At 42.0% G+C, this 25,872-nt stretch overlaps 1 protein-coding gene and 1 non-coding gene across 8 annotated transcripts in view; one reads left to right on the forward strand and one right to left on the reverse strand.

Annotated features, from left to right (window-relative positions):
- Positions 1 to 25,872, reverse strand: part of pphln1 (periphilin 1) — a 291,915-nt gene that overhangs the window by 167,998 nt on the left and 98,045 nt on the right. For 6 of the 7 annotated variants that reach the window (XM_068050977.1, XM_068050971.1, XM_068050974.1 and 3 more), the window contains exon 5: positions 7,189 to 7,224. The exons of the other annotated variant lie outside the window; for it this stretch is intronic. In XM_068050977.1, the coding sequence (XP_067907078.1) occupies positions 7,189 to 7,224 (36 nt within the window). The remainder of the gene's footprint in view (positions 1 to 7,188; positions 7,225 to 25,872) is intronic. 7 annotated transcript variants of the gene reach the window in all.
- On the forward strand, positions 22,436 to 22,554 carry LOC137379901 (5S ribosomal RNA). The gene has a single exon (XR_010976935.1). It is a non-coding gene; the product is annotated as a 5S ribosomal RNA (ribosomal RNA).

Consider the following 25,872-nt stretch of genomic DNA (forward strand, 5'->3'; position numbering starts at 1 on the left):
TTGAGAAACTTAACCTATGCTGGACTAAAGGAATTGGCAGCAAAGCTGATGTTAGAGTTAAAACCAGGAGCTAAGACAGCAGATATAATTGAGATAATAGCATACCATTTGAAATTGGAAAAACAGGCGAAACAGATGGTAGTGCAATTGAATTAGCTAAAATTCAGTTGCAGATGAGGCAGCATGAACTTGACAAGGAAAAAGAACTAGAATTGGAAAAAATTAAGTGTGAACAGGAAAGAGAATTGACAATGAAAACACATGAACTAGAATTTCAAAGAGAAAGTGAAACAGAAGGCGGAGAATTCGAATTAAAAAAGATGGAACTAAGACAAAGGGGTGGTCTTGACTCCAGTGAAAATTTTGGTGGGAAAAGATTTGACTCCATCCCAGGACCCAGTGGGGATCTGTTTAAATTTGTACAAGCCCTCCCAAAGTTTGAGGAAAGGAACGTAGAGGCATTTTTCATTTCTTCTGAAAGGATAGCCAGACAGATGAAGCAGCTGAAGGAAAGCTGGACATTGCTTATGCAAAGCAGGTTGATGGGCAGAGCTTATGAAGTTTATGCCATGCTTTCTGAGGAGGCTTCTGCAGAATAGGAGATGGCAAAAAAGGCTACTCTCGCTGCTTATCAGTTGGTCCCTGAAGTGTACAGGCAGAAATTTTGGAGCCTCCAGAGACAGCCTGGGCAGACTTAGATAGAATTTGAGAGGGTAAAGGAAATTAATTTTGATCATTGGATGCGGACACTAAAGTTGGAAGCCACTTATGAGAACTTTAGGGAAATAATTCTCCTGGAAGAATTCAAAAACTCACTTCCTCCGTTAGTAAGAACACATGTAGAGAACCAGAAAGTTTCAACAGCTAGTGGAAATTGCTGATGATTATGAGCTTGTTTACAAGCCCAAACCCTTTGTCTGTCACCCCCACAAACGAGAGAAGGATAGAAGGTGGGAGGGTGAAAGGAAGGCAAGCAGCCGGGGACAAGAAGGGACAGCTGGGAACGCCCCGGGATTTCCACCTCAGGCCAGAAAGGAAGATGCTGAGGGTAGAAGTGAGGTCTGCAAGCCTAAGTGTTACCACTATCACAAGGTGGGACATCTTCGTGCAGGATGCTGGAAGTTGCAGGGTAAACCCGTGGGACTTACTGGGGTGCACAAAGCCAATGCAGAGAAAGGGGCCCTGACCCAGGCGGTAGCTCTGACTGCAGCTATAAGGCCAGGTATAAAAACCGCTGTGAGTGCAGGGGACATGAATAAGATACCTGAGAGTTATAGGGAATTCTTCTCAAAAGGAAAAGTAACTCCTTATTCCTCAAGTGAGGCAGGTAAACCTATAGTTACACTTAGGTGCACAGGAGCCACCCAAACTCTTTCGCTGGGGAAAGGTATAACTTTTCCACCAGAGAGCACACTGAATGCCAAGGTTTTAGTGAATGGTATTGGTGGGGAGTATATACCCGTACCTTGGTATTGGGTGCACCTGGAGTGTGACCTAATGTATGGAACAGTAACTATATGAGTTGTCCATATTTTGCCTGTAGATGGAGTTGACCTATTCCTGCCTGGGGAATTATTTAGCTGAACTGAAGGTAGTAGCTTCTGTCAGGGAAAAATCAAGTGAAGTTAAAGAAACAGAACAGTTGCAGGAAAAGGTTCCAGGAATTTTTCCTTCATGGGCAGTAACCTGAGCAATGGCTAAACAAATTCCATTGTTGGAGGTCAAATTGGCACCACAATCAGATAGCCAAATATCTGAAACTTTCTTTGGGGATTTGGATAATCCAAAGGAAATGTTCAGCAAGTCTTCTCTGATCAAGGCTCAGCAAGCCAATCCAGAGTGAAGTAAAGTGGCACAATCGGGCCCAATTGAAGCTGAGGCAGAAAGAGTTCCAGAAGACTTCGACATTAAAATGGGATTCTGATGAGGAAGTGGAGACCTCCTCATAGACCTGTGGACGAAGAATGGACGGTTGTTCACAGATAGTGGTAACGCTGGGAAATATTAAGGATGGCGCATGAAATTCCTATGGCAGTACATGTGGGGATCCGGAAGACCCAATCAGATATAGGTTGACATTTTTAAAAGCTAGGTCTTTCCAAGGACGTGGTGCAGTTTTGTAAAACGTGCCATACGTGCCAGATTGTGGGAAAACTGCAACCTGCCATAAAACCGGCACCTGTAATTCCAATACCAGTTTTTGGTGAACCATTTAGTAGGGTGCTGGCAGACTGTGTCAGAACTTTACCAAAAACAAAAGCGGATCACCAGTATATACTCACTATCATGGATATGGTTACTTGGTCCCCAGAGGCCATTCCCTTGAGAACAATTTCTGCTAAGATAGTGGTACAGAAGTTAACCTAGTTCTTCACTAAATATGGATAACCGACTGGGATTCAGTGGGGTCAAGGTTCCATTTTTATGTCTAAATTTACCAGGAAGTTATGAATATTTTGGGTATAACACAGTTAAAGTCTTCAGCATACCACCCACAGATACAAGGGGCTTTAGAACGGTACCATCAAACCCTCAGGGCATACTATCATGAATATCCCCATGATTGGGATAAAGGGCTAGAATTTCTTTTGCTTGCCACCAGGGATTCAACTCATTACCTGTTTCAGTCCTTTTGAATTTGTTTATGGACATGAGATATGAGGTCCTCTAAAACTAATCGAAGAAAAGTTTTTAGAACAGAGGGACAAATCTTCTGTGTTATATTATGTATCAGTGTTCCAGAAGCGGCTCAGGAGGGCCTGCAAAGTGGCTCAGGGACACCTTAAAGCTTCCCAAACAAGCATGAAGAAATGGGCAGAAAAGCATGCCAAGACCTGAACATTTCAACCTGGGGTTGACATGTTAGTGTTACTGCCTTTACAGGGTGAACTGCTGAAAGCACGGTTCAGTGGTCCATATGAAGTGGTCAAAAGAATTGGTAAAGTAAATTATTAGATTGGCACCCCAGATTGCCGGAAAAAGAATCGGCTGTGTCATATCAATACGTTGAAACAATATCATCGCCGGGAGGAGGATAAGCAAGCACAGGTATGTCAGGTAGTAGGGACAGTGAAGGTTGAAAGGGATAGTGAGGATGAGGCAGAAGGAGACCTAGACAATTCCCAAATTGAACCTCCTACTACCCGGTTAGCTAATACTGAATTGTTAGGGAGATTGGGCACAATGCTTTCATATTTAGATGCAGAACAATGAGAAGATCTAACAAGGCTATTCAGAGCATTTAAAAGATTCTGTAGGGACAAGCCAGGATGTACAACCATAGCCTCACATGATATGAATGTAGGGGAATCCTTTTCGATAAAACAACATCCTTATCACTTAAGACCAGAGAAATAGGCCCAGGTAAAAGTAGAAATCCAATACATGTTGGAAAATCACCTAATTGAACCCAGTCAAAGCAGCTGGAGTTCCCCAATGGTGTTTTTGCCTAAACCTGATGGTTCAACTAGATTCTGCATAGACTACAGAAAGGTTAATGCAGTAACAAAGGCAGATTCTACCCAATTCCTCGCTTGGAAGACTGTCCTGACAGAGTGGGCAGTGCCACGTTTCTTACAAATATAAATTTGTTCAAGGGATACTGGCAGGTTCCTTTAACAACCCGAGCTAAAGAAATAATCAGCCTCTGTCACACCAGATGGTCTTTTCCAATGCCAAGTGATGACATTGGGGCTAAAAAATGCTCCAACCATTTTTCAGAGACTAATGAACCAAGTGTAGCTAATTGTGTGGTTTACCTTGAGGATGTGTTGGTCTACAGTGACACTTGGAACAACTAGAAGCTCTGTTTAGAAAATTACAATAGCTGATTTAGTGATTAACGTTGCAAAAGTGAATTTGCAAAAGCAAGGGTAACCAACCTTGGGCATATAGTAGGGCAAGGACAAGTGTTGCCAAGAACAGCGAAAGTACAAGCATTGGTGGAGTTCCCTACCCCTAAAACTAAGCGGGAAATCATGAGGTGCTTGTGGATGGGTGGTTTCTACCGCAAGCTTGTACCAAATTTTAGTAGTTGCTGCTCCAGTGACAGATTTGCGACAAAAAAAGAAAACCAAGGTAGTGTGGTCAGGGGAGTGCCAAGCATCTTTTGAGAGACTGATAGCCATTTTGATTAATGAACCAGTGTTGACTGCCCCAAATTTCACTAAGCCCTTCAAGATAGCATAGATGCTAGTGACCTGGGGGTCGGTGCAGTCCTGTTACAAGACGATGAATCAAGCATAGAAAGGCCAGTAGGATACTTTTCCAAAAAGTTAAATCCACACCAAAAACGTTATTCAACAGTGGAAAAGGAAACCCTAGGCTTATTACGAGCTCTTATGCATATTGAAGTCTATGTCTGCCGCGACTAGAGAGAGACACTGGTATATATTGATCATACCCCACTAGCCTTTGTGGAAAAATTCAAAAACCAGAATGCCAGACTTTTCCGATGCAGTTTACTATGCAACCTTATTACTTAAAGATTATCCACATTGCGGGGCAATATAATTTAATTGCGGATGCATTGTCTAGGAGTTAACTTTGCTTTATTTGAGTGCAAAGACAGTACAAAGCAGAACTGTATTAGCTACAGGTAAAGGGTAAATGTGTAAATGAATTTTAATATTTTTCATCTTCTGTTTTTTTCACTCTTTGTAATGAAATGCATTTAAAATGGCGTTTCATTCCTCCAAGGATGGAGGTGTTACGAAAGTGCTTCCATTTTAAAAAAAATATATATTTATTTGTTTGAAGGCTTGGGTTTTAAGAATGAAAAGATTCCATGGATGTGTTTTTTTTTACTAAGTTTACTGAAAGGACACTGGAGATGTTGTTTGAAAACAACCGTTGCTGGAAATCATGCGTTTTAAGATCAGTAAACAACAGAAACATTGGTGATCTGGGAAAATGTTTACACAGAAGCCACATGCCAAGGTTTATAGAGGTCACAAGGTTGACTTTCTGTTTGGGGTTTGGATATTGTTTCCAGTTCGGTTGGGGTTTTGAAGACAGTTGGTGTTTTGCCTGCCAAGGAAAAAGAAACCCCAGCTCACTTTGCCTGCACCTCTCTAAGAGACCCTGAGAAGGCCAGTGTGTCAAGCTCCTCTTTCCTCATGTCTTTGGAAAACCCTGCGATTCAAGCCTGTGTTGGCTGAAACTCCTGTTGCCACGTGTCCTAGAAAGCCTACCAGATGATTTCTCGACATCTCCAGAATGAATTACTTCTGTAACCCATCCAGTGACCCATCTCCATATACCCGGACGCCAGACCAAAAGGCACAATGGACTTCCTTCCATATCTTCTCTTTTTTTCCTTCAGGAATTAACAAGTATTTGGCCAAAGTATTCTTTTTTTTGTCTTTTTTTGGTAACAGACCTCTGCAGAGACAATTTCTGTATTTTTTCAGTAGGTGTGAGTGTGTGTGTAGGGAATTTAAAAAGGGAACTTTCATATTTCAGTTTGTCTGTTAATGCTTTGCTTCATGACTGGATAAGTCTTGTTTGATAATAAACCAATAACTTTGTTGTTTATTAAAGAAACCTGGTTGGTGTATTTTATTCTGGGATAAAGCATAGAGTATATGATTGTTTGAATTGATAACTGCGTAAACACTTAAAAAATATATGCTGTGACCTGTAGAGAAGTGGGGCTAGAAAAGACAGTGCACTCCTCCCACCTCAATCGTAACAGTAGATAGTGTAATAATATTTATAAAGAAAATCAAACTCGACGACACATCTTTAAGTTTCCCAATATTAATGTACCAGCAAAAGATTCAAGCGTTGCTTCTTCTGTTTGCAACAGTTTACCCATTAAATCCTTCATGGCTGCCCTTAACTGAAAGTTTTGGAAAATGCATTAATTTGAATTTAAAATTTTTCCCCATTATATATTAAGGAATTTGTATTTGAACATCAAATATATCAAGCGGTTTCTCCTAATTTGTTATTTTGGGATAGATAATCACACATTGTTGTCTTTAATTTCTTCCATTAATTAGTTAACACATTTTGTCTGAGGCTACATTACATGTACTTTAGGTAGCTCAGTTTGATAAGTGGTCATGTCAAAAATACATATTCTCCATATATTTCCACTAGGAAATACATTACTGAAGATACCAGTCTTTGTCAACAGCCACCAGCAATTATCCATATTACTGACACTCACACCCCATGCTCCTGTTTTGAGGATGTCAAAACTGGCAGAACACAATGGGCTGGATTTTACAGCCCCTCCAATGGCGGTGGGGGGAAATGGCCTGGTCCGATATTGCCAGCAGCTGCGAGGCCTCATGGCGCGCGCCCCCACACCTCGGCTGCTTGGCGACGGGAGCAAAATTTACATCGGCAAAATTATGTAAATAAAAGAATTAAGTACTTACCCGCTCCTGCCATATTGGTGCTGGTGGCTGGCACTCCTGCTTGCGCTTCGGATCTCCGTTCAGAGATCCGAGGCGTAACACTGGTAGGGAGCGGACAGCAGGTAAGTTTCTCTGTGCGGGGGCGGGGGAGAACTCCTCCGATTGGTCTGGGGGTGGTGGGAAGGGGTGAAGTTCAAAGTTGATGAACTTTCGGTGGGTGGGGGGGGATGTCAGCAGCTCAAGGCAAGTGCTTTGTGGGGGGGGGGGCGTGTGGGGAGGGTAGGCAATTACTTGTATGCTTACTGGGGGGGGGGGGGGTGGTGGGAGAGGATTGGAATCAGTATTTTTTTGTTTAAATGAGTAGTTGTTTAAAAGTTTAAATTGTCCTCTAAGGTTTGAAGCCCTTTAAAAATGGCATTAACACCTGGTGCCTGACGCTGTTGTCAGGGATGGACCGCACGCCCCCTCCATGTCATCAAGCTGCTGCGGCTCCACGAAATGTGGTCCATGTGTGCGGGCCGCCATCGTTTACAGCCGCCACCAACATAAATTTAAGCCCAATGTTTTTTTGAAATAAATTTTGAAATTTATTTTTGAATAAGTAAAAGCAAACTTTTCAAATCAATCTCTGATTAAAAATAGCCAACTGCAACATACAAATAGTCAGAACACCAATCAATGTAACATCATTTTGAAAAGGCTACTAAATTAACTTAATATTGGTAATCACTACTGCCTGCAGCCTATTCGTCAGTATAATAACACAATTAAACCATCACGAATGTTGTAAGGTTATATATGTATAAAAACTACCTCTTACCTGTTACTATCAGCATATCTCTTTGTCTTGGCTCCCCTACAAGAAACATAGTTCAAATAAAAAATTAAAACTGCCAGTAACAATTCCACGTTTTTTCCCTCTACATCATGCACTCCTACAAACTGAAGTCCTAAGAATTGTCCCAACATATAGATTAAACAGAAGAATTACTAATTTAATAGAGAATCAAAAATTGTTTAAGGGGGCAACTTGTGTGAGACTATGGCAGACTATGGGCTGGATCTGGTGTAGGAGGCGGGGCTCCCGGCACCAGGCCTCGGCTTCTCATGCCGTACCACCCCCCCACCCCACCCCAACACAAACGCCCGGAGCAATCCTCCATTTTTTTTTGCCTATATGTCCCATGCCGGGATCCCCGTCTCTTTAAAGACGGGGATCCCGCTTCCATGAGCTGCCGGCCAATCACAGGGCCGGCAGCTCAGCAGCGCCACTGGAAACAGTGGCCACTGCCAGTACTTCCGGTACTGCAGAGTCCTCAGATCCGGGCCCAGTACTGGAACCCCGTACCACAGATTGCCCATGGAGGAGGGACACCCCGCAATCCCGCAGTGGGAACACCTTGTTTTAGATCCCAGCAGCGGCAGGAAGAAGCCCTTAAGTGGCTATTAATAGATGACTTAAGGGCCTCACTTAGCTTCTGAACAGAAAGGCTGTCATCAGCCTATCCTGCCCCGGCAAGATTGCTTGTCGACAGGCCCTCCACCACACCTTGCAATTCTACAGGCCCCCCTGCCTCCAACCTCACCTCAGGGGGGCCCATAAAATCTAGCTCTAAAATTCTAATTGTGGGGCCTGGTTTAAATCCAGGCCAAATTGATGGGATGAAGGTCACTGCCAGCACAAAGGGTCTTACGAAAAATGTGTTTGGGTAGTACTGACCCAATTTTTAATGAGCTCACCAATGCCCAATATTTTGTCCTAAATTGACAATCTTACTCAAATGCCATAAGGATAACTGGTACAGAAACTGAAACTGTTGCAATTGCAGGTGTTCTCATCTGAATGGGATTAAGGACTTTAAGGAACAAAATGTAGAGCACTTGCAATTTAAATGCATCTAACAACAGATTACAAAAGGCTGAAAATCATTATATCCCTCATGTTAATGAGCATCCAATTTTAAAACTTGGCTTTGTGGAATCTCAATTATTCACACTTCCAAATGTTGTTGCCAAGCGATGGCATATAAATGAAGTGAATCCATTGGCTACCCCCTGGGTAAACTGGAGGTTACTAACAGGCAGTGGAATAGAAGCTATTGGAGAACTTGCTGGCAAAAGAAATCAAGTTTATTGTGCATTCTGTTCTTCATGTGCAGATTGTCCAGCTATTTGTGGCAAAGAGATACCCCTTGGGTTGCATTTGCAACTTAATTGCCAATTAAACTCAATGCAGAAAATTAGAGCTTGTACTTAACAGCATAAATACCCTTTTATTGACGAGATTTAGGTACCCGCACTGCCACTTTGCCTCTTTGGTCCAGAAAGGGAGCTGTGGAGTCTAATTTCTGCATGTAGTAAATTGTTCTTAGTGATTTTTTGAACTTTAATTTTTTTTAAAATTACTTTTCCTTTCTGTCTCTTTTTTTCCTCTCACACTTAATTCAATCTTTCTTTCCCTCTTTATTTCTCTTTTTGTACCGGATTTCACTAATTCACCATATTTATTTCTCATCAGTCCTTGGTCTCATTCTCAATCTTTAAGTCTCATTGGTTAAAGAGGTACACTGTTGGTTCCGTCATTCACCAAGGTCCCAGATGCGCTGTTGCCCTTGCACCAAATTTGAGCTGAAGGGTGAGGGTAAAGGTCTAACTAATGAGGTACACTGCCAAATGCCCCATTCAAGAAAATTCTCGGCCATTATATCTATCACGTAACAGGTAGGAGTAAAATCATGAAAAGTGTCACAGGGCCAGATGACGACAGTGTAGCTCAGCAGTGTTGAAGGCAGTAGAGGGATGAAGGGCATCAAACAAATGTTCTAAGTGACTGACCTGTGCAGTCTCAGAAGCTGTGGACAGGATCAAAGCCTGAATGGCCATCTGACTTATGAGGAGAGAGCATGCCACGCATCCACATCCCATAAACATGCTGCAGGTTACAATTGTAAAGAACATATCTGCATTTCAGAGGAGGCCCTAATTACTTACATACGAATTAGGAGCAGAAGTAGGCCATTTGGCCCCTTGAGCCTGTTCTGCCATTCAACAAGATCATGGCTGATCTGATTGTAACCTCAACTCCACATTCCTGCCTTACCCCGATAACATTTCATCCCCTTGCTTATCAGGATCTCTATCTACCTGTGCCTTGACAATACTCAAAGACTCTCTTCCTCAAAAGGTGGTGGAGACAGAGTTCCAAAGACTCTCAACCCTCAGAGAAAAAATTTCTTCTCATCTCTGTCTTAAATGGGCAACCTCTTATTTTTAATCAGTGACCCCTAGTTCTAGATTCTCCCACAAGAGGAAATATCCTTTCCACATTCACCTTGTCAAGACCCCTCAGGATCTGAGATGTTTCAATCAAGTCGCCTCTTACTCTTCTAAACGCCAACGGATACAAGCCAAGCTTGTCCAAACTTTCCTCATATGACAACACACCCATTCCAGGTATTAGTCTAGTAAACCTTCTCTGAACTGCTTCCAACGCATTTACATCCTTCCTTAAAGAAAGAAACCCATACTGTACAAAGTACTCCAGATGTGGTCTCACCAATGCTCTGTATCACTGAAGCATAACCTCCCTACTTTTGTATTCAATTTCCCCCGCAGTAAACGATAACATTGTATTAGCTTTACTAATTACTTTTGTGATTCACCCACCAGGACACCCAGATCCCTCTGCATCTCAGAGCTCTGCAATCTCTCACCATTTAGATAACATGCTTTTTAATCTTAGAGTCATAGAGTGTCATAGAGAGATACAGCACTGAAACAGGCCCTTCGGCCCACTGAGTTTGTGCCGACCAACGACCACCAATTTAATCCTATATTAGTCCCATATTCCCTACCACATCCCCACCATTCTCCTATCACCTACCTACACTAGGGGCAATTTACAATAGCCAAATTACCCATCAACATGCAAGTCTTTGGCTGTGGGAGGAAACCGGAGCACCCGGCGAAAACCCACGCGGTCACAGGGAGAACTTGCAAACTCCGCACAGGCAGTACCCAGAACCGAACCCAGGTCGCTGGAGCTGTGAGGCAGCGGTGCAAACCACTGTGCCGCCCACCTTCCGACCAAAATGGACAATTTCACCTTTTCCCACATTATACTCCATTTGTCAGATCTTTGCCCACTCACCTAACCCATCTATATCCCTTCGCAACTTATTTTCCTACCTATCTTTGTGTCATCAGCAAATTTTGCAACCATACCTTCGGTCCCTTCATCCAAGTCATTTATATAAACTGCCAAAAGTTGAGGCCCCAGCACTGGCCCCTGTGGCACACCACTTGTTACATCTTGCTAACCAGAAAATGACCCATTTATGCCTACTTGCTGTTAGCTAGCCAATCTTCTATCCATGCCAATATGTTACCTGCTACAGCATGAGCCTTTATTTTTCGCAGTAGCCTTTGATGTGGCACCTTATCAAATGCCTTCTGGAAATCTAAGTACATGCACCAGTTTCCCGTTTACCACAGCACGTTACTTCTTCAAAGAACTCCAATAAATTAGTTAAACATGATTTCCCTTTCACAAAACCATGTTGACTCTGCCTGATTACCTTGAATTTTTTTTTAAGTGCCCTGCAATGATGTCTTTAATAATAGCTTCTAACATTTTCTCTATGACCGATGTTAAGCTAACTGGCCTGTAGTTTCCTGCTTTCTGTCACCCTCCCTTTTTGAACAAAGGAGTTACATTTGCTATTTTCCAATCTAATGGAACCTTCCCTGAATCTTAGGGAGTTTTGGAAAATTAAAATCAACACATCAACTACCTTACTAGCCACTTCTTTTAACACCCTAGGATGAAGTCCATCAGGACCCGGGGACTTGTCAGCCCGCAGCTCCAACAATTTGTTCAGTACCACTTCCCTGGTGATTGCAATTTTCTTGAGTTCCTCTGTCCCTTCCATTTCCTGATTTACAGCTATTTCTAGGATGTTACTTGTATCCTCTGTAGTGAAGACTGATGCAAAATACCTGTTCAACTCATCTGCCATCTCCTTACTTCCATTATTAATTCGCAGACTCACTTTCTATAGGACCAAAACTCACTTGGTTAACTCTTTTCTTTTTAAAATATCTATAGAAACTCTATCTGTTTTTATATTTCTAGTTAGCTCTCTCTCATACTCGAATTTTTCCCTCCTTGTTAATCTTTTAGTCATTCTTTGCTGCTTTTTATATTCTGTCCAATCTTCTGACATGCCACCCACCTTTGTGCAATTATATGTTTTTTAAGTTTGATACTACCTTTAATTTTTTTTTTTAGTTAACCACAGATGGTGGATCCTCTCCTTGGAATTTTTCTTTCTCGTTGGAATGTATCTATTCTGTGTACTTTGAAATATCCCCTTAAATGTCTCTCGCTGCATCTCTATTGACCTATGCCGTAACCTAATTTGACAGTACACTTCAACTAGCTTTGTTTTTGCACCCTCATAATTGCCTTTATTTAAGTTTAAAATGCTAATCTTAGACCCACTCTTCTCTCCCTCAAACTGAATGTAAAATTCAATTATATTATGATCAGTGCTGCCTAGAGGTGCCTTCACTATGAGGTCATGAATTACTCCTATCCAGTTGCACAATATCAGGACTAGTATAACCTGCTCTCTGGTTGGCTCCAGAGAGTGTTGTTCCAAGAAACTATCCCGAAAACATTCTATGAACTCATCGAGGCTACCTTTGCCCATCTGATTTTTCCAGTCTATATGTAGATTAAAATCCCCCATGATTATTGCCGTACCTTTCTGACAAGCTCCATAATTTTCTTTCTTTATACCCTGTGTGGTTACTGATAGGGGGCCTGTACACCACTCCCACAAGTCACTTGTTGCCTTTATTATTTCTCATCTCTACCCAAACCGTTTCTTCATCCTGCTTTCCTGAACTTAGGTCATCCCTCTCTACTGTGCTAATAACTATCACTAATTAACAAAGCCACCACTCCATCTTTTCCTTATTTCAATGTTCCCTGTAATTTCTTTTGAGTGCACAGGTGATTTCTTTAAGTGCACGGCCTCTTTCATTTTTTTTTGGCACCGCTGCATATGTACAATAATTTAAAGGGGCTGACTTGTGCATAGCTTTCGCAGGGACTTTTGGGTTGCTCTACTGTCAGCTTTTAATTGTTATTGGTGAGTATTTCCAGCACTTTCTGATTTTATTTCAGATTTCCAGCATCCGCAGTATTTAGCTTTTATTACAATGGACCTACCTTTGCAAACTTAAACTTTGTTCTACATGTCCATTACAACATAAGCCCAGATTTTCCAGTTAAATTAACAGTATGGCTAACAGCACTATCATTAATTATGTGCAAATCACACAGCAACTTCAGAGAGGGCAGTGTGTGGTTAAAAAAATGAAAATTGTTTTCAGAGATATGCCGCTCCATTAGCTTTACAAAAAGGGCATTTTGCTGACTGACTCAATATTCAAATGCACTGAATGGTGTGAAGTTCCTGTACTCACATGGTAGATCCAAAGTAAACTCACCACAGAAAGTTAGGGCTTGTCCATTTCAGTGTACATACTCCTTTTAACATGTTAATTACTCCCAAGCAACCATGCTGGCACTGAAATTTAACTATAAGCATGAAGTCTCATTTCTTCAGCTTTTAATTGTTATTGGCTTTATATACAAAAATTAAATAAGTTTTAAAAAAACATTTTATTTGTCTTTTTCTCTCTCAATCCAATCTTTACTTTGCTTTCTCTATCTGATTTTATATTGAATTCACTATTCTAACTGACCCTTCCTGGTTCAGACTTGCCACTGTTCATTTTACAATCTTTCTATCTGATTGGTTAAGGAGACACACATTTGCTTGCTCTGTTCACACAGGTCCCTGATGCCCTGTAGAGGGCACCATGTTGTTTCCATCTTCCACTTATAGCAACAAAGTGCAAAATCTCTTGAAAATTAAATGGGCAAGGGCAAGTCTGACCAATGACAAGTGCCATTCGTTTGCCAGCTATAGTAAATTCTAGTCCATAATTGAGAAAACTTGCAAAATAGTTTAAGCATGCACAATTTCAAGCAGATTGTTCTGTAATCCATAACAAAAGCTTATTCTAGAATTTAAAAAATAATAAAAAGCAAAATCTTTCCAAGTGCTCAAGTTCTAACTAGAATATTTAAATAGGTGTACAGAAAAAAATCAGTTTTTGATCACTGTAATTGACTCCAATTGAACAAAATTGACATCACAACTAAATAGTATATGTTACATGAGTCAGCAACACTAATGGAATTATGCTTGCAAGTTTAACTCTGACAGGATCAACAAACTTTGCAGAGTTCTATGTGGATTTAAAATATAAAGAAATTAAGTAAATCAAACATCTGCTTTCACTTAATCACCAAAACGTTTCTTTCAAATGGAACTATAAACCACATTCTTTCACGGTCAGCAACAGGATTTAGAACACAAAGAAAATCCAACTACTGGCAATTTTCCAATCCCTTCCAGCTACATTGAACAGCTTCTAATCAGAAAAGTTTTTTTATGGGTCAAGCCAGAATACTTCCCTGCATGAGTGCTTAGTAATGTGTACATATATTTTGCTTTTCTCTTTATAGCAAATAGCATGCCAAAGGTCTGTGCATCCAATAATGCAGACTCAGAATGGAAATCTGCCCCATTGTTTTACTAATGCTTATAAATTCTCATTATTTTAACCTCAATTTTCTCTCATGAAACCTACTCCACCAACAATTAAATGCTTTTAAGAAAGGAAATGAAGGAGAAATAAATACTGGAAAAAGAAATAAAATTCAAAACCTTATGGTGAACAAAGAGCCAAAATTTATAATTTGAACAAAACAGACAGAAAACAATCCATAGAAAATTTACATATTTCTCAAAAAACCTAACATAGGCAGAAACATGAAAACCACAAGATGAGTATTGAGCAAGCAAATAGATACAAGATTTTTATATTTGAAGTGAGTAACTTGACCACTTCCTTGGGCACCTGGCCAGACATCAATATTCTGAGGCTACAAAATAAGCTGCACCATTTTCTGTAAGACGTTCAATGACCTCATCTCTGGCAAGTTGAGTGAAACCTCCAACTCCAGGACAGGCCTCTGGGCTTGCGCCCTCCAACAGATAGACCACCTGGAGGACCCTCAGGGTGCATGCTGCTCCTGAACATGGGAGGGGTGTGTGCCCAGGTCACTTACTAAACCCCCGAATGGCTCATAACCTAGTTCTGCTGAGGACCTGTTACAACCTCAGTGAAACTGTTAACTTAAAATACAAGATGTGAACCCCCAGACCAATTTAAAGAATTACATGACTAGATTTCATGTTTTAAGACTTTTATTATAACAACTCAACTAAAATGAATAACTAAATAGTACTTTGGAAGCAGTTGATAACCCAAATTACAAAGAAAGGTATTTTCTGAAAACCTCCCATCACACTTATACGTTACACAGTCCTTTTTGATAGCAAAACCCTTCGTGGTTAGAAGTCACAAACTCCTCCCAAGTTGCAATGGGTTGGATCTCCCAAACCTTTCCAAAAATCAATGGCCTCTTCACTCACTTCTCCGAGCACTTCTGACCTGGACATCCGTGAATAAGGAGATTCCTGGTGACCATGTTGGTCCTTTACTTCTCCATAAACTTCAACTTTCAAACCAAGTCTTTGCAGCTTTTTGCTGTATCAGGCTTCTGAGAGCAGGTCTTCTCTCTCTCCTTCTTGAGGCTGCTGCCACTGGTCATCTTCCTTACAGCCTGCTTTGAGGCTGTAACTGTTGGGTTCCCTTCTTACAAATTGCCTTGAGGCCACAACCGTTGGTTTCCTTTCTTAAGCCTAGCTGCCTTCAGAAAATCTGTGAAATTTATCCGGACTCAAAAGTCAGTGCAGATTGGAACATGACCATAAGCTAAAGTCCAGAAGTCTCATTTCACAGAGCCAACTGGGCCTTCCATTGTTCCCAGGTGTTAACAACTGTTTGATACATTGTATCTTAAGAAACACTGACTCCTCGTTTTACAACCCAAGTCTGAGAAGGCAAAACCAATTGTTTTTCAGGTGTTACTCCCAAAGTCTTTTTTTCAAACAAGTCTTTGATCTGTCTTGCCCTTTAGCAGAGTGGATGAGGTCACCTGACCTGCCAGACTCAATCTTAAGCTTCTAAAAATCACAATTTTTAAAAACATAATCATGTTACACAGTCCAGCATTCATTACACCACTGAAACATGCAGCTTCTAATAGATAGGAGCAGATGACATTGGCCGTAGGGGATAACAATGCTTTATCTCACTCTCTTTTGTCCTTCAGGAGAAACAGGCACATAATGCCCAGGAAAGGGCATAAACAGGCTATGGGGTAACATATTTCCAGAGGATAACGCCAATGGAATTCCAAGCAATGGAGATCGCCAGGATCCCAGACAAGGAGGAAGTCAGTAACGGCAAAATGGGAACTCATGGTGCAGATGGTATGGGAACTCATGGTGCAGATGGTAATTAGAGGGCCAAGTGCTCATTAGGGCAGGGGTGTAGTGGACACCACTCCACCTGGTAGCATGCTGAGCACTGAGTTGCAATGGATAGCCTCAGTACTGCAGTGGCTTCTGTTCTCCTAGGCTGGTTCTCATGATCTCTACTTGTGTTCCCACAGGTGCAGGCATCCACTCAATGACACACTCTCCATCCGCAGTCCCAGAAGAGCATCACAAGCTCGAGGAAGCACCATCACACCTGACAAGCGCACCGTCTGCCAGTGCAGATACTTTCACCTTGGCGGATCCTGGTGAGAGTTTAGATAGGGTGGCACTGGGTGAGAAGCACAGCACAGATGTGCAGGAGGAGGTGCCAGAGGCAGATACGCCAAGGACAGTTCCCCTAGGAGGAGGGAGGACAGTCCTGCTCAGCTGGGCAAAGATGCCAAGCATCAGGAATCACAAGAAAGAAGACTCTACTTAGTCCAGCAGCAACAGATGTGCTCCCACATCCTTGATGCAGTGCAGGGTCACGAGCAGAAAATAGAGGAGTCCATCCAGCTCATGTGCACCACCATGCTTCAGGGTTATGAGCGTATGAGTTCCTCTATAGAGAGTGGCCAACTCATGGAAAGCCATATGCTGGATCACTGAGTTGATAAAGGAGCAGTGTATTGACATACTACACTGCAGCCTGGAGCGGTGAGTGGCGCTGGTGGTGCAGAGATGTTGGAGTGGATGCCATTGTGCTCCAGTATTGTTCCCCTCTAGGAATCCAGTGCACCAACCAAGTGATGTCATGGAGGAGGATGAGGGTGCCATCCCTCATAAGTCACCTTCATCCTTGGCTTCCTTAGCTTCTCTGACTGAGGGAGCATGAGTGCAGCAGGACCAAGTGACGGAGGCTGCCCCTGCAATAATGCAGGTGCAGCAGCCTCTGGAGATGCCCCCATGTACCTCCAAGAAGATGATAACCACCAGATAGATGCATCTCAGTCACAGGCAGAAACAAGTGAGGAGGCTGTCTCCATCTCCACTGAGGCCACAACGGGAGCACTGCATAGGAGTGGCCAAGCACGGAGGCCAACATATTGCACGAAGCACTGAGTGGGTCACTAGCGTGTGCTCTTCCTGTCTCTGTGCACTGTTCTCCTTTCTTATCATTCATAAATTATACTTCAAGGGACACGTCTGATACTTTTATTGCTGGCGTGACCAAAAAAGTGGCATGTGGCAGTGAAGGAGATCAAGGGTTCATACATGGTGAGGGCAAAGGCTCTGGGCAGATGTGCATCATTCATTGGTGGTAAGAGTTTAGATGTTCCAGGCTGCGTCTTTAACGGATGTATTAGCACAGGCACCTCAGAGTGACTTGCACCCCATGCCCTTCATCCTGGGTCAGAGGGACTCTGTTGAAACATTCTTGAATCAAATGATCCTTGACATTCATGGCATCCTGATGAAGCCTTTGAGCCCCACGCCATACCAGCCACTTCCTTGTGCAGCCAGGGAACCTCAGTGTTCTGCATCCTCCCCCCGTCGTCTCCACTTCCTCCTCCTCCTCTCACCTGCTGCTCCTCCTATGAGCTGTCTGAGACAAGGGCCTCACCATCTGCTAGGTCCACATCTCTCTGGAGGACCATGTTATGGAGAACGCAGCAGACCACCAGACCTGGACCCTTGCAGGGATATATTAGAGACCATCACCCAAACGGTCTGGCCACCAGAACCGCATCTTCAGAAGCCCGATGGCCTGCTCAATGCTTGTCCTCGTGTGCAGATGACGCAGCTGTATTGCCTCTGTCTTGGACACTCATAAAGGGATGAGTAGCCACATCTTTAAGGAATATCCTTTTCCCCCTAGGATCCAGTCACATAGTTTGGGGGTTCGAGTGAAGATCTGCAGCAGCTGGACTATGGAGGATGAAGGAGTTATGGCAGCTCCCAGGAAAGCGAGCGCACACATAAAGGAAGCTCTTGTTGTGGTCACAAACCCAATTAAACATTGAGGCAGTGGAAGTCCTTCTTATTGATTGTTATGACCAGGCGAGGAAGAGCGCTAGGGCTCCCCTCTCGGCCTTTTCCTGGCTTGGCTGTAACAGAGTTTTACTTTTAAAAACACAGTGTTTTTAGCTTCACCTCAGTGAGTCCTTGCTCTCTAATTGTATTTGTAAAGGAATCAGCCAGGGAGGTTTTCTCAGGTTTAAACAAGAAAGGTTTAAGTTTATTAACCTTAAAACTCTAACTCAGTTAAAACTACTAAAAATATACGACACAACCACGCTGGCATACATACACGATAAACACACACACAGATAGAGGAGGAGAAAGAATTAAAAGGAGGGGGGGGGGGAAAGGTTTGAAGTAGTAGATGGAATTTAGTTACTGGTTTTGGGTTGGATGTAAAGTCTTTGATTGAAGTTAAGTCTTGCAGCTCTCATTGGGGCCCCGTGCTCACTTTCAAACTTGTTTTGCTGGTACCAGAAGGCTGTAGGGGTCTCTTGTCTTGAGGCTTAAGTTACTTCCATGGGTCCCTGGAACTTTGCGTGAGAGAGAGACCTTGGTCCTCTTTGGTCTTCAAAAGCAGTCTGCAAATACTTTACTGTGAGCACAATTCAATCAATTCCCAAGTTGGCCAGCAGGTTAGTCATGTGACTAGCTCTTTGTTTGTGGTTTCCATCAAATGATGAATCTAACTGGACTGTCACTGGGTGCCCTGATGGCCACAATCAATCATGTCCTGCACCTGGAGAATGAAATAATGACAGCAAAATCCACTGCCCTCTGTGCCTGTGAGGCCTCATCTATCATGAACTGAATGTACTATCCAGCCCTAGCAAAGAGGATTTCAGTGATCTGCGTGATGTAGTGGTCTGCTGCCATTTCCGAGATGCCACCAACGTCCACTGCAGATCCATGGAAGAAGCCAGAAGTGAAGAGTCCGAGGCCACAGTGACTTTGACGGCTCCCAGTAGTGCATGATGACCAGTGCTGCAAGGTGAGAGGTCTTCGGCGATGAGGACACAGATATCTGACCATCTGAAGTCTCCTGCATCACTGTCTCTGTCATCTCCAGGTAACTCCTTTGTCACCTGTAGATCAGATGTGGTGGGTAGGGTCTCATGTGCTACCTGCCCCTTGTCCCTCTCCTCTGCCCTCCTGATGCCCAGCACTCTGGCCCTCTTGCAGAGGGTGTTGCTCATCACCACCACTGGGCCCAAAATCTGACAGTCGTGCCCCATTGTCCTTGGCTGCCTGCTCTTCTACCCCTGCAATGCCAGCAGGAGACGACCCCTTGCAATGCCAGAGCGCTGACTGTCCACTCTCCCTGCCACCTGCACAGTTGGCAGAGACCCCCTCTGCGCTAATGAAACTTTTATGGCTCTTGGGCAATTCCCTGGGGCAGCCATGACTGGCTCCCCATTCTATACCCATTTCCCTTCACCTGGTCTGTCTCAGATAGCTCTTGCAGCCCATATACCCATGTCAACTCCCCCCGTTAACTAGCTCTTAATGAGCTCTTCAATCACCTTAACTGCCTTTAATTGGGGATCGGGCGGGATTGGTATCTTCAGGCCCCGTCCACCTCTGTTCCTGACCTTTGCAAAGTCCAAAAACTCAACCCCATGTCAATAGCAGAAAGAAAAAGGCCAATTACAAGATACAAAATGTCAACTAACATATCCAGGGGGTCAGAGTGTAACATAAATAAGTTGTTTATTCTGCTCAACTCTTAAGTTTTGACTTGGTCTGGTTGTTACAAGGACAGATTGTGCTGGATCCTCAAACAGAATTATCTTGTTAAAAGGCCTGTTTCAATAGCCTACTTAAATCACGAGTTGCATTGTTTCATTTTTCATACCAGCTAAGGTATGACATTTTGAAAGTCAAAACTACAACAAAATTCTGTTCTGAACTTACACTCGGAGTGAATTTTGAATTAACGAACTCCAAAACTTGCACGTGCAATCATTTTTGCCCTGCAACATTTGTAATTATGAAGTAATTAGGTCAGACAAATGCTATGCTTTGCTACAGGCCTACCAATAGATGGCAAAGTTTGTTAAGCTGTTAAAATGATCGTTATTTGATCTTCACATCTGCCACTGCTTGAATTTTGATTAACATTGTTAGGTTCTTCAGTCAAAGGTATATATAAGAAGTTTATTTTTTGTCCTGCATGGGTGCTGGAAGACAGATTATCCCTAAGTAAATAAAAAACGGGTATCAAAAGTGTAAAAGTTAACCAGCGTTTGTGTACATTTCTGAAATATAATAAACATTCTCTTGAGAGGTTTCCCTTGGTGATGTGCCTGAATAATATTTAATATTTCAAGTCATATCTGTTCTGCTGCATTTTAATATATGTAAGAGGGGGTAGGCGGGAATGTGAAGTTGAGGTTACAATCAGATCAGCCATGATCTTGTTGAATGGTGGAGCAGGCTCAAGGGGCCTACTCCTGCTCCTAATTCGTACGTTCGGAAGCATAACTGGAATTCAATATTAAACATGCTGTCCTGTAAATAAACACAGGAGCTGAAATGTAGATCAGGATTTCAATTCAAAAAGGGCAGATGCAACTATATGCATCTTCTGATGAACTAGTATTGATAATACCACAAAACCTTAAACTTAAGTCTTCAAATCAAAAGCAGTTTTTAAATATATACAATAAACGGGGGGGGGGGAGCGGTGTGGAAAGAGCTTCAGATTCCTGGGGCATTGGGAGCAGTTCTAGGGCAGGAGAGAGCGATACAAACTCAGATAGGTTGAACCTGAACAGGGCTGGGACCAATGTCCTCGCAGAGAACGCAGTGGGGATGGTTTAAACAAATTTGGCATGGGGAGGGGAACAAGAATGTTGCAGCTGAGAGGAAATGCAGATGCATGGAAAATTAAGAGGGGCAAACAGTAGCAGAATAAAGAATAGAGTAGAAAGAGCAAGAATTGGTGTTGGACTGCATGTGTGTTAATGCAAGGAGTGTTGCAAATAAGTTACAAGTTTCCTCATCAAGACATGGCATAGTGGCTATAACAGTGACCTGACTTTAACTTGGGCAGGAATGAGAACTAAATATATTTGGCTCCAATGTATTCAGTAAGGATAAGGAAAGAAAAAAAAGTGGCACTTTTGGTCAAGGATAACATTAGTTTCACAGAAGGATAAAAAATGAGAGGGTCCAAAGACTGAATCTATTTGGTTAGTTAAGGAACAGAAAAGGAGTTTTTACTTCGCTGGGTGTTTACTAAAGACCCCCAAATATTGAGAAGATAGAGGAGCAAATCTGTTGGCAAATTTCAGAGAAATTTGAAAATAATGGAGCAATAATAATCAGGGACTTCAATTGTCTTAATATAGACTAAAAAAACTGTATAAAGGGAAAGGAAATTGCAGAATATCTAAAATGTACACAGGAGAACTTTCTTAATCAGTTTGTTCCTCGCCCAACAAGGAAAGAAACAGTGCTGGATCTAAGTCAGGCAAGTGGAAAGTGTTGCAATGGGAGAACATCTGGTAATAGTGGTCATAAAGTAATCTAGTTTAAGGTTGTTACATTATGGGACAAAGAAAAATCAACAGTGAAAATACCCAACTAGGAGAGAGCAAACTTCAGTGATTTGAGAAGGGATCTAGCATAAGTAGACTGGAAACTAAGATTGGCCAAGAAACAGTAAATGAGCAATAGCAGGCCTTCAAGGCGGAGATAATTCAGGTACAAACCAAGCATATTCTAATTCGGAGGAAAGATAAGGCACTCAAAGCTCAAGCTTTCTTCATGGCAAAGGAAATAGAGGTTAAAATAAAACAGAAAAAAGGTACAGAATACAGTAGAAAATCAAGCAGACGCAGACAGCGTAAGGGAAATTGAAAAATGATAAGGGCAGAAAGAACATATAAGAGATTAGCAGGTAACCTAAAGGGAATCCAAAAATCTTCTGTAAACTTTTTAACCTTTTGAAAAAGTACCACAGAAAATAGAAGCCCACGGAATTAAAGGGATGATGGTACCCTGGATGTGTGATTGATTAAGGGATAGGAGACAGAAAGTAGTGGCGAATGGATATTTTTCTGTCTGGAGAAAAGTATACAGTGCAGTCTCCCAGGCTTCAATATTAGGAGAATTACTTATACATAATGACCTGAACTTGGGTATAGGGAGTACAATCTTGAGGTTTGCAGATGACACAAACCTTGACAACATAGTAAGTAGTGAGAAGGATAGCAGCAGACTTCAGGAAAACAGACAGACTGATAAATTGGACAGACACATAGCAGATGCAATTTCACGTGGATAAGTGTGAAGTGATGCACTTTGGGAATAACGTGGACAGAGTATCTTTTTATTTTCTTTGGCCTCCTTGTCTCGAGAGACAATGGGTAAGCGCCTGGAGGTGGTCAGTGGTTTGTGGAGCAGCGCCTGGAGTGGCTATAAAGGCCAATATTAGAGGGACAGACTCTTCCACAGTGGCTGCAGAAAAAATTGGTTGTCGGGGCTGTTACACAGTTGGCTCTCCCCTTGCGCTTCTGTCTTTTTTCCTGCCAACTGCTAAGTCTCTTTGACTCTCCACACTTTAGCCCCGCCTACGGCCATACTAGTCTGAAAATGCCCGATCTGGTCTGATCTCGGAAGCTAAGCAGACTCAGGCCTGGTTAGTACTTGGATGGGAGACCGCCTGGGAATACCAGGTGCAGTAGGACAGAGTATAATGGTACTATTTTGAGCAGACACCTAGGGGTGCATATTCACAAATCTGTGAAGGTAGCAGGGAAAGTTGATAAAGGTGGTGGAAACATATTCAATAGAAAATTTCAAAAGGCAATTGGGCATGTACTTGAAAAAGACTAAGTTGCAGAGTTATTGGGAAAAAAAGATGGGTGTTGGACTAAATTGGACAGCTTTCAAGATGGCACAGGCATGACAGGCCGAAGGGCTTCCTTCTGTGCTGTAAGATTCTATGATAGGTTTCCAATCATTTGCTGTTGTAATTCTACTCACAGCCCCCAGTGATACTTCCTCAAATTTGTGATGGTTGAAGTTTAATCTCTAAAGTCATACAACTACCAGAATAACGAAACAGCTTATAGCAATCAATACTTATTTTCCAGCTACCTATGGAAATAAATGTAGGAAATTTGAATGCAAAGGTAACAATTATCTAAAGTAACTAGACCAGGATTATCTACTGTTAATTTACACCGAGAGAGCTGCAGTTGCACCTCAGTGCCAGGATCAAGAATAGGGCAGAATTGCAGTACGTGCATACCAACAGTGAATTTGATTTTGAACAAAGTGCTCAAATCTGTTCCTTTGTCCAACAGAAATGAGAAATATAGCTGCTTTAGAAATTTAGAAAAAAAAAATCAATATTTCAGAAAATGTAGGTATTTTAAATCCAATGGCAGATGTTCAGTACTCAATGTTAAGTTCTCTTTTTGTTGCTCTGGAAATGTACAAGGCCCTCCCCCTCAACTGCGAACAAATACTATTTTTACTTGCACCTTTTTACAACTTGGTTATTTACATATACAGATATCCAATTTCCTTTGACTAATCCACATCTGTATTTATTTATTTTTAATAGAGAAATAGCAGAAAACTGAATAAGTGTTAAAACGCACACAGTAATATGTAAATAACGTGCACAACAAACAAAACTAAAATGATTAACATTCTACAGATCAAATTAAACAAAAGCAAAATTTTCCAGAAATACAGTAAATACAGAAAGCAAAATAAAGTTGCGTTGTTACCAGTAGAGAATTGGCTCAGGGACAGGAAACAAAGGGTAGTAGTCGACGGATGATTTTGCAAATGGAAAGCTGTTTCCAGTGGCGTTCCACAGGGCTCAGTGTTGGGTCCCTTGCTGTTTGTGGTATATATTAATGATTTGGACTTAAATGTGGGAGGCATGATTGGAAAATTTGCCGATGATACGAAAATTGGCCATGTCGCAGATAGTGAAAAGGATAGCCGTAGACTCCACAATGATATTAATGGTTTGGTTGAGTGGGTGGAAAAGTGGGAAATGGAATTCAATCCAGAAAAGTGTGAGGTAATGCATTTGGGGAGGGCAAACAGAACGAGGGAATACACAGGAGGATATTGGGAGGGATGGAAGAAGTGAGAGACCTTGGAGTGCATGTCCACAGGTCCCTGAAGGCGGCAGGACAGGCAGACAGAGTGAAGAAGGCACATGGAATACTTTCCTTTATTGGCCAGGGTACAGAATACACAAACAGGGATGTCATGCTCGAACTGCATAAAATGCTGGTTAGGCCACAGGTGGAGTATTAGGTGCAGCTCTGGTCACCACATTACAGAAAGGACATAATTGCTCTGGAGAGAGTACAGAGGAGATTTACAAGAATGTTGCCAGGGCTCAAAAGTTGCAGTTATGAGGAAAGATTGGATAGGCTAGGGTTATTTTTCTTAGAACAGAGGAGGCTGAGGGGTGACTTAATTGAGGTGTACAAAATTATGAGGGGCCTAGATAGAGTAGACAGGAAGGACCTGTTTCCCCTAGCACAGAGGTCAATTACCAGGGGGCACAGATTTAAGGTGATTGATAGAAGGATTAGAGGGGAAATGAGGAAAAACTTTTCACCCAGAGGGTGTTGGGTGTCTGGAATTCACTGCCAGGAATAGTGGAGGAGGCAGAAACCTTCAATTCTTTTAAAAGGTACCTGGACATGTACCTGAAGTGCTGTAACCTGCAATGCTATGCACCAGGTGCTGGAAGGTGGAATTAGATTGGGCAGCTAGTTTTTTTTCCCTTCGGCCAGCATGGACATGACAGGCTGAATGGCCTCCTTCTGTGCCGTCATTTTTCTATGGTTCTAGAGAGACTTTTTCATTTTGCCTAATGCTTGAAAAGGGAACATTTATCTGTTAAAGTATATTGAAAGCCAATTTTTTTTCCAGTATTTCACACAAGCTAAATTGCCATCACCACTACAACAGCAACCATTATGGTACAGCAGCAGCTCTTGGAAACTGTTTTAAAATCAGTGTATGGAAACGGTTTTAAAATCAGCTAAAGAAAGCAGCAGTCAAGTTGGATTCCCAGACCATTGCTGCTTGTCTGGTGTCTAGTCATCTTCCCACAGGGTCCCAAAAATCCTTCCAATATAGCTCCACTCCTGGGAGTTCTTCTTGTAAGACTTCCTGCAGAACACTAAGTTTACTGGAGTCAAGCCATCTACCTCCTAACCACACTAATAGCGAAGGAGAACACAGCCCAGATGGGGTTAGTTTGCACTAATCTTCTCAATGATACCAAATCAACTACATTGCTCTCCTACTTATTATTGAAATGGTTAACACAGACGTACCATATGATGTCATCCTGGGAGATGCATCAGTCATGGCTCTACACTTAACAAATGAGAGTTCGATAATGAAATATTCAAGGGTACAAGTCATTAAACATTGTCTATTGCTGATTATTAAAAAGTTTATACATGAGCCAAAACAGGCCCAAAATACTGAATCGAAATAACAATTCAATAAATACACTACTAGTGTATTACATCTTCACTGGTTTTATGCTTTATTATATCATTGCTTTTAACACATACCTAGGAAATATCACATACTTTTATGCCTGGGCAACAAAACCTCCTCAGAACTTGAAAAGTAGTGAGCAAAGTTTAATCAACCTCATATTTAAAACTGTTCTAGCAAAAATTCAAAGCTTTTAAATACAAGATTACAGGATATTAGAGGTGTAAATTATAATTAACCGCATTACAGTAAGTGTAAATTTGACTGCAGAAATTTAGGGGTAGGGCCATTTAGGATACTGCCTTGAACATAGGAGTATTCTTTCTTGTACTGTCTTCAGTACCTGTAAACAGCTTTAATGAAGTATAGACATCTGCCCTAAATACCAGTGTACAGGTTTCTACAGTGTTGAAAGATCAGCCTCAATCAACATAAACCATGCCATCACTTTTGTAATACACTGTGAACAAAGGTCAACTTGAAAGTAGTCCATTGTAGCCCATTTGTATTAT

Source organism: Heterodontus francisci, chromosome 18 (assembly GCF_036365525.1).
Source record: "Heterodontus francisci isolate sHetFra1 chromosome 18, sHetFra1.hap1, whole genome shotgun sequence".
In the NCBI taxonomy this organism is placed as follows: Eukaryota; Metazoa; Chordata; class Chondrichthyes; order Heterodontiformes; family Heterodontidae; genus Heterodontus; species Heterodontus francisci.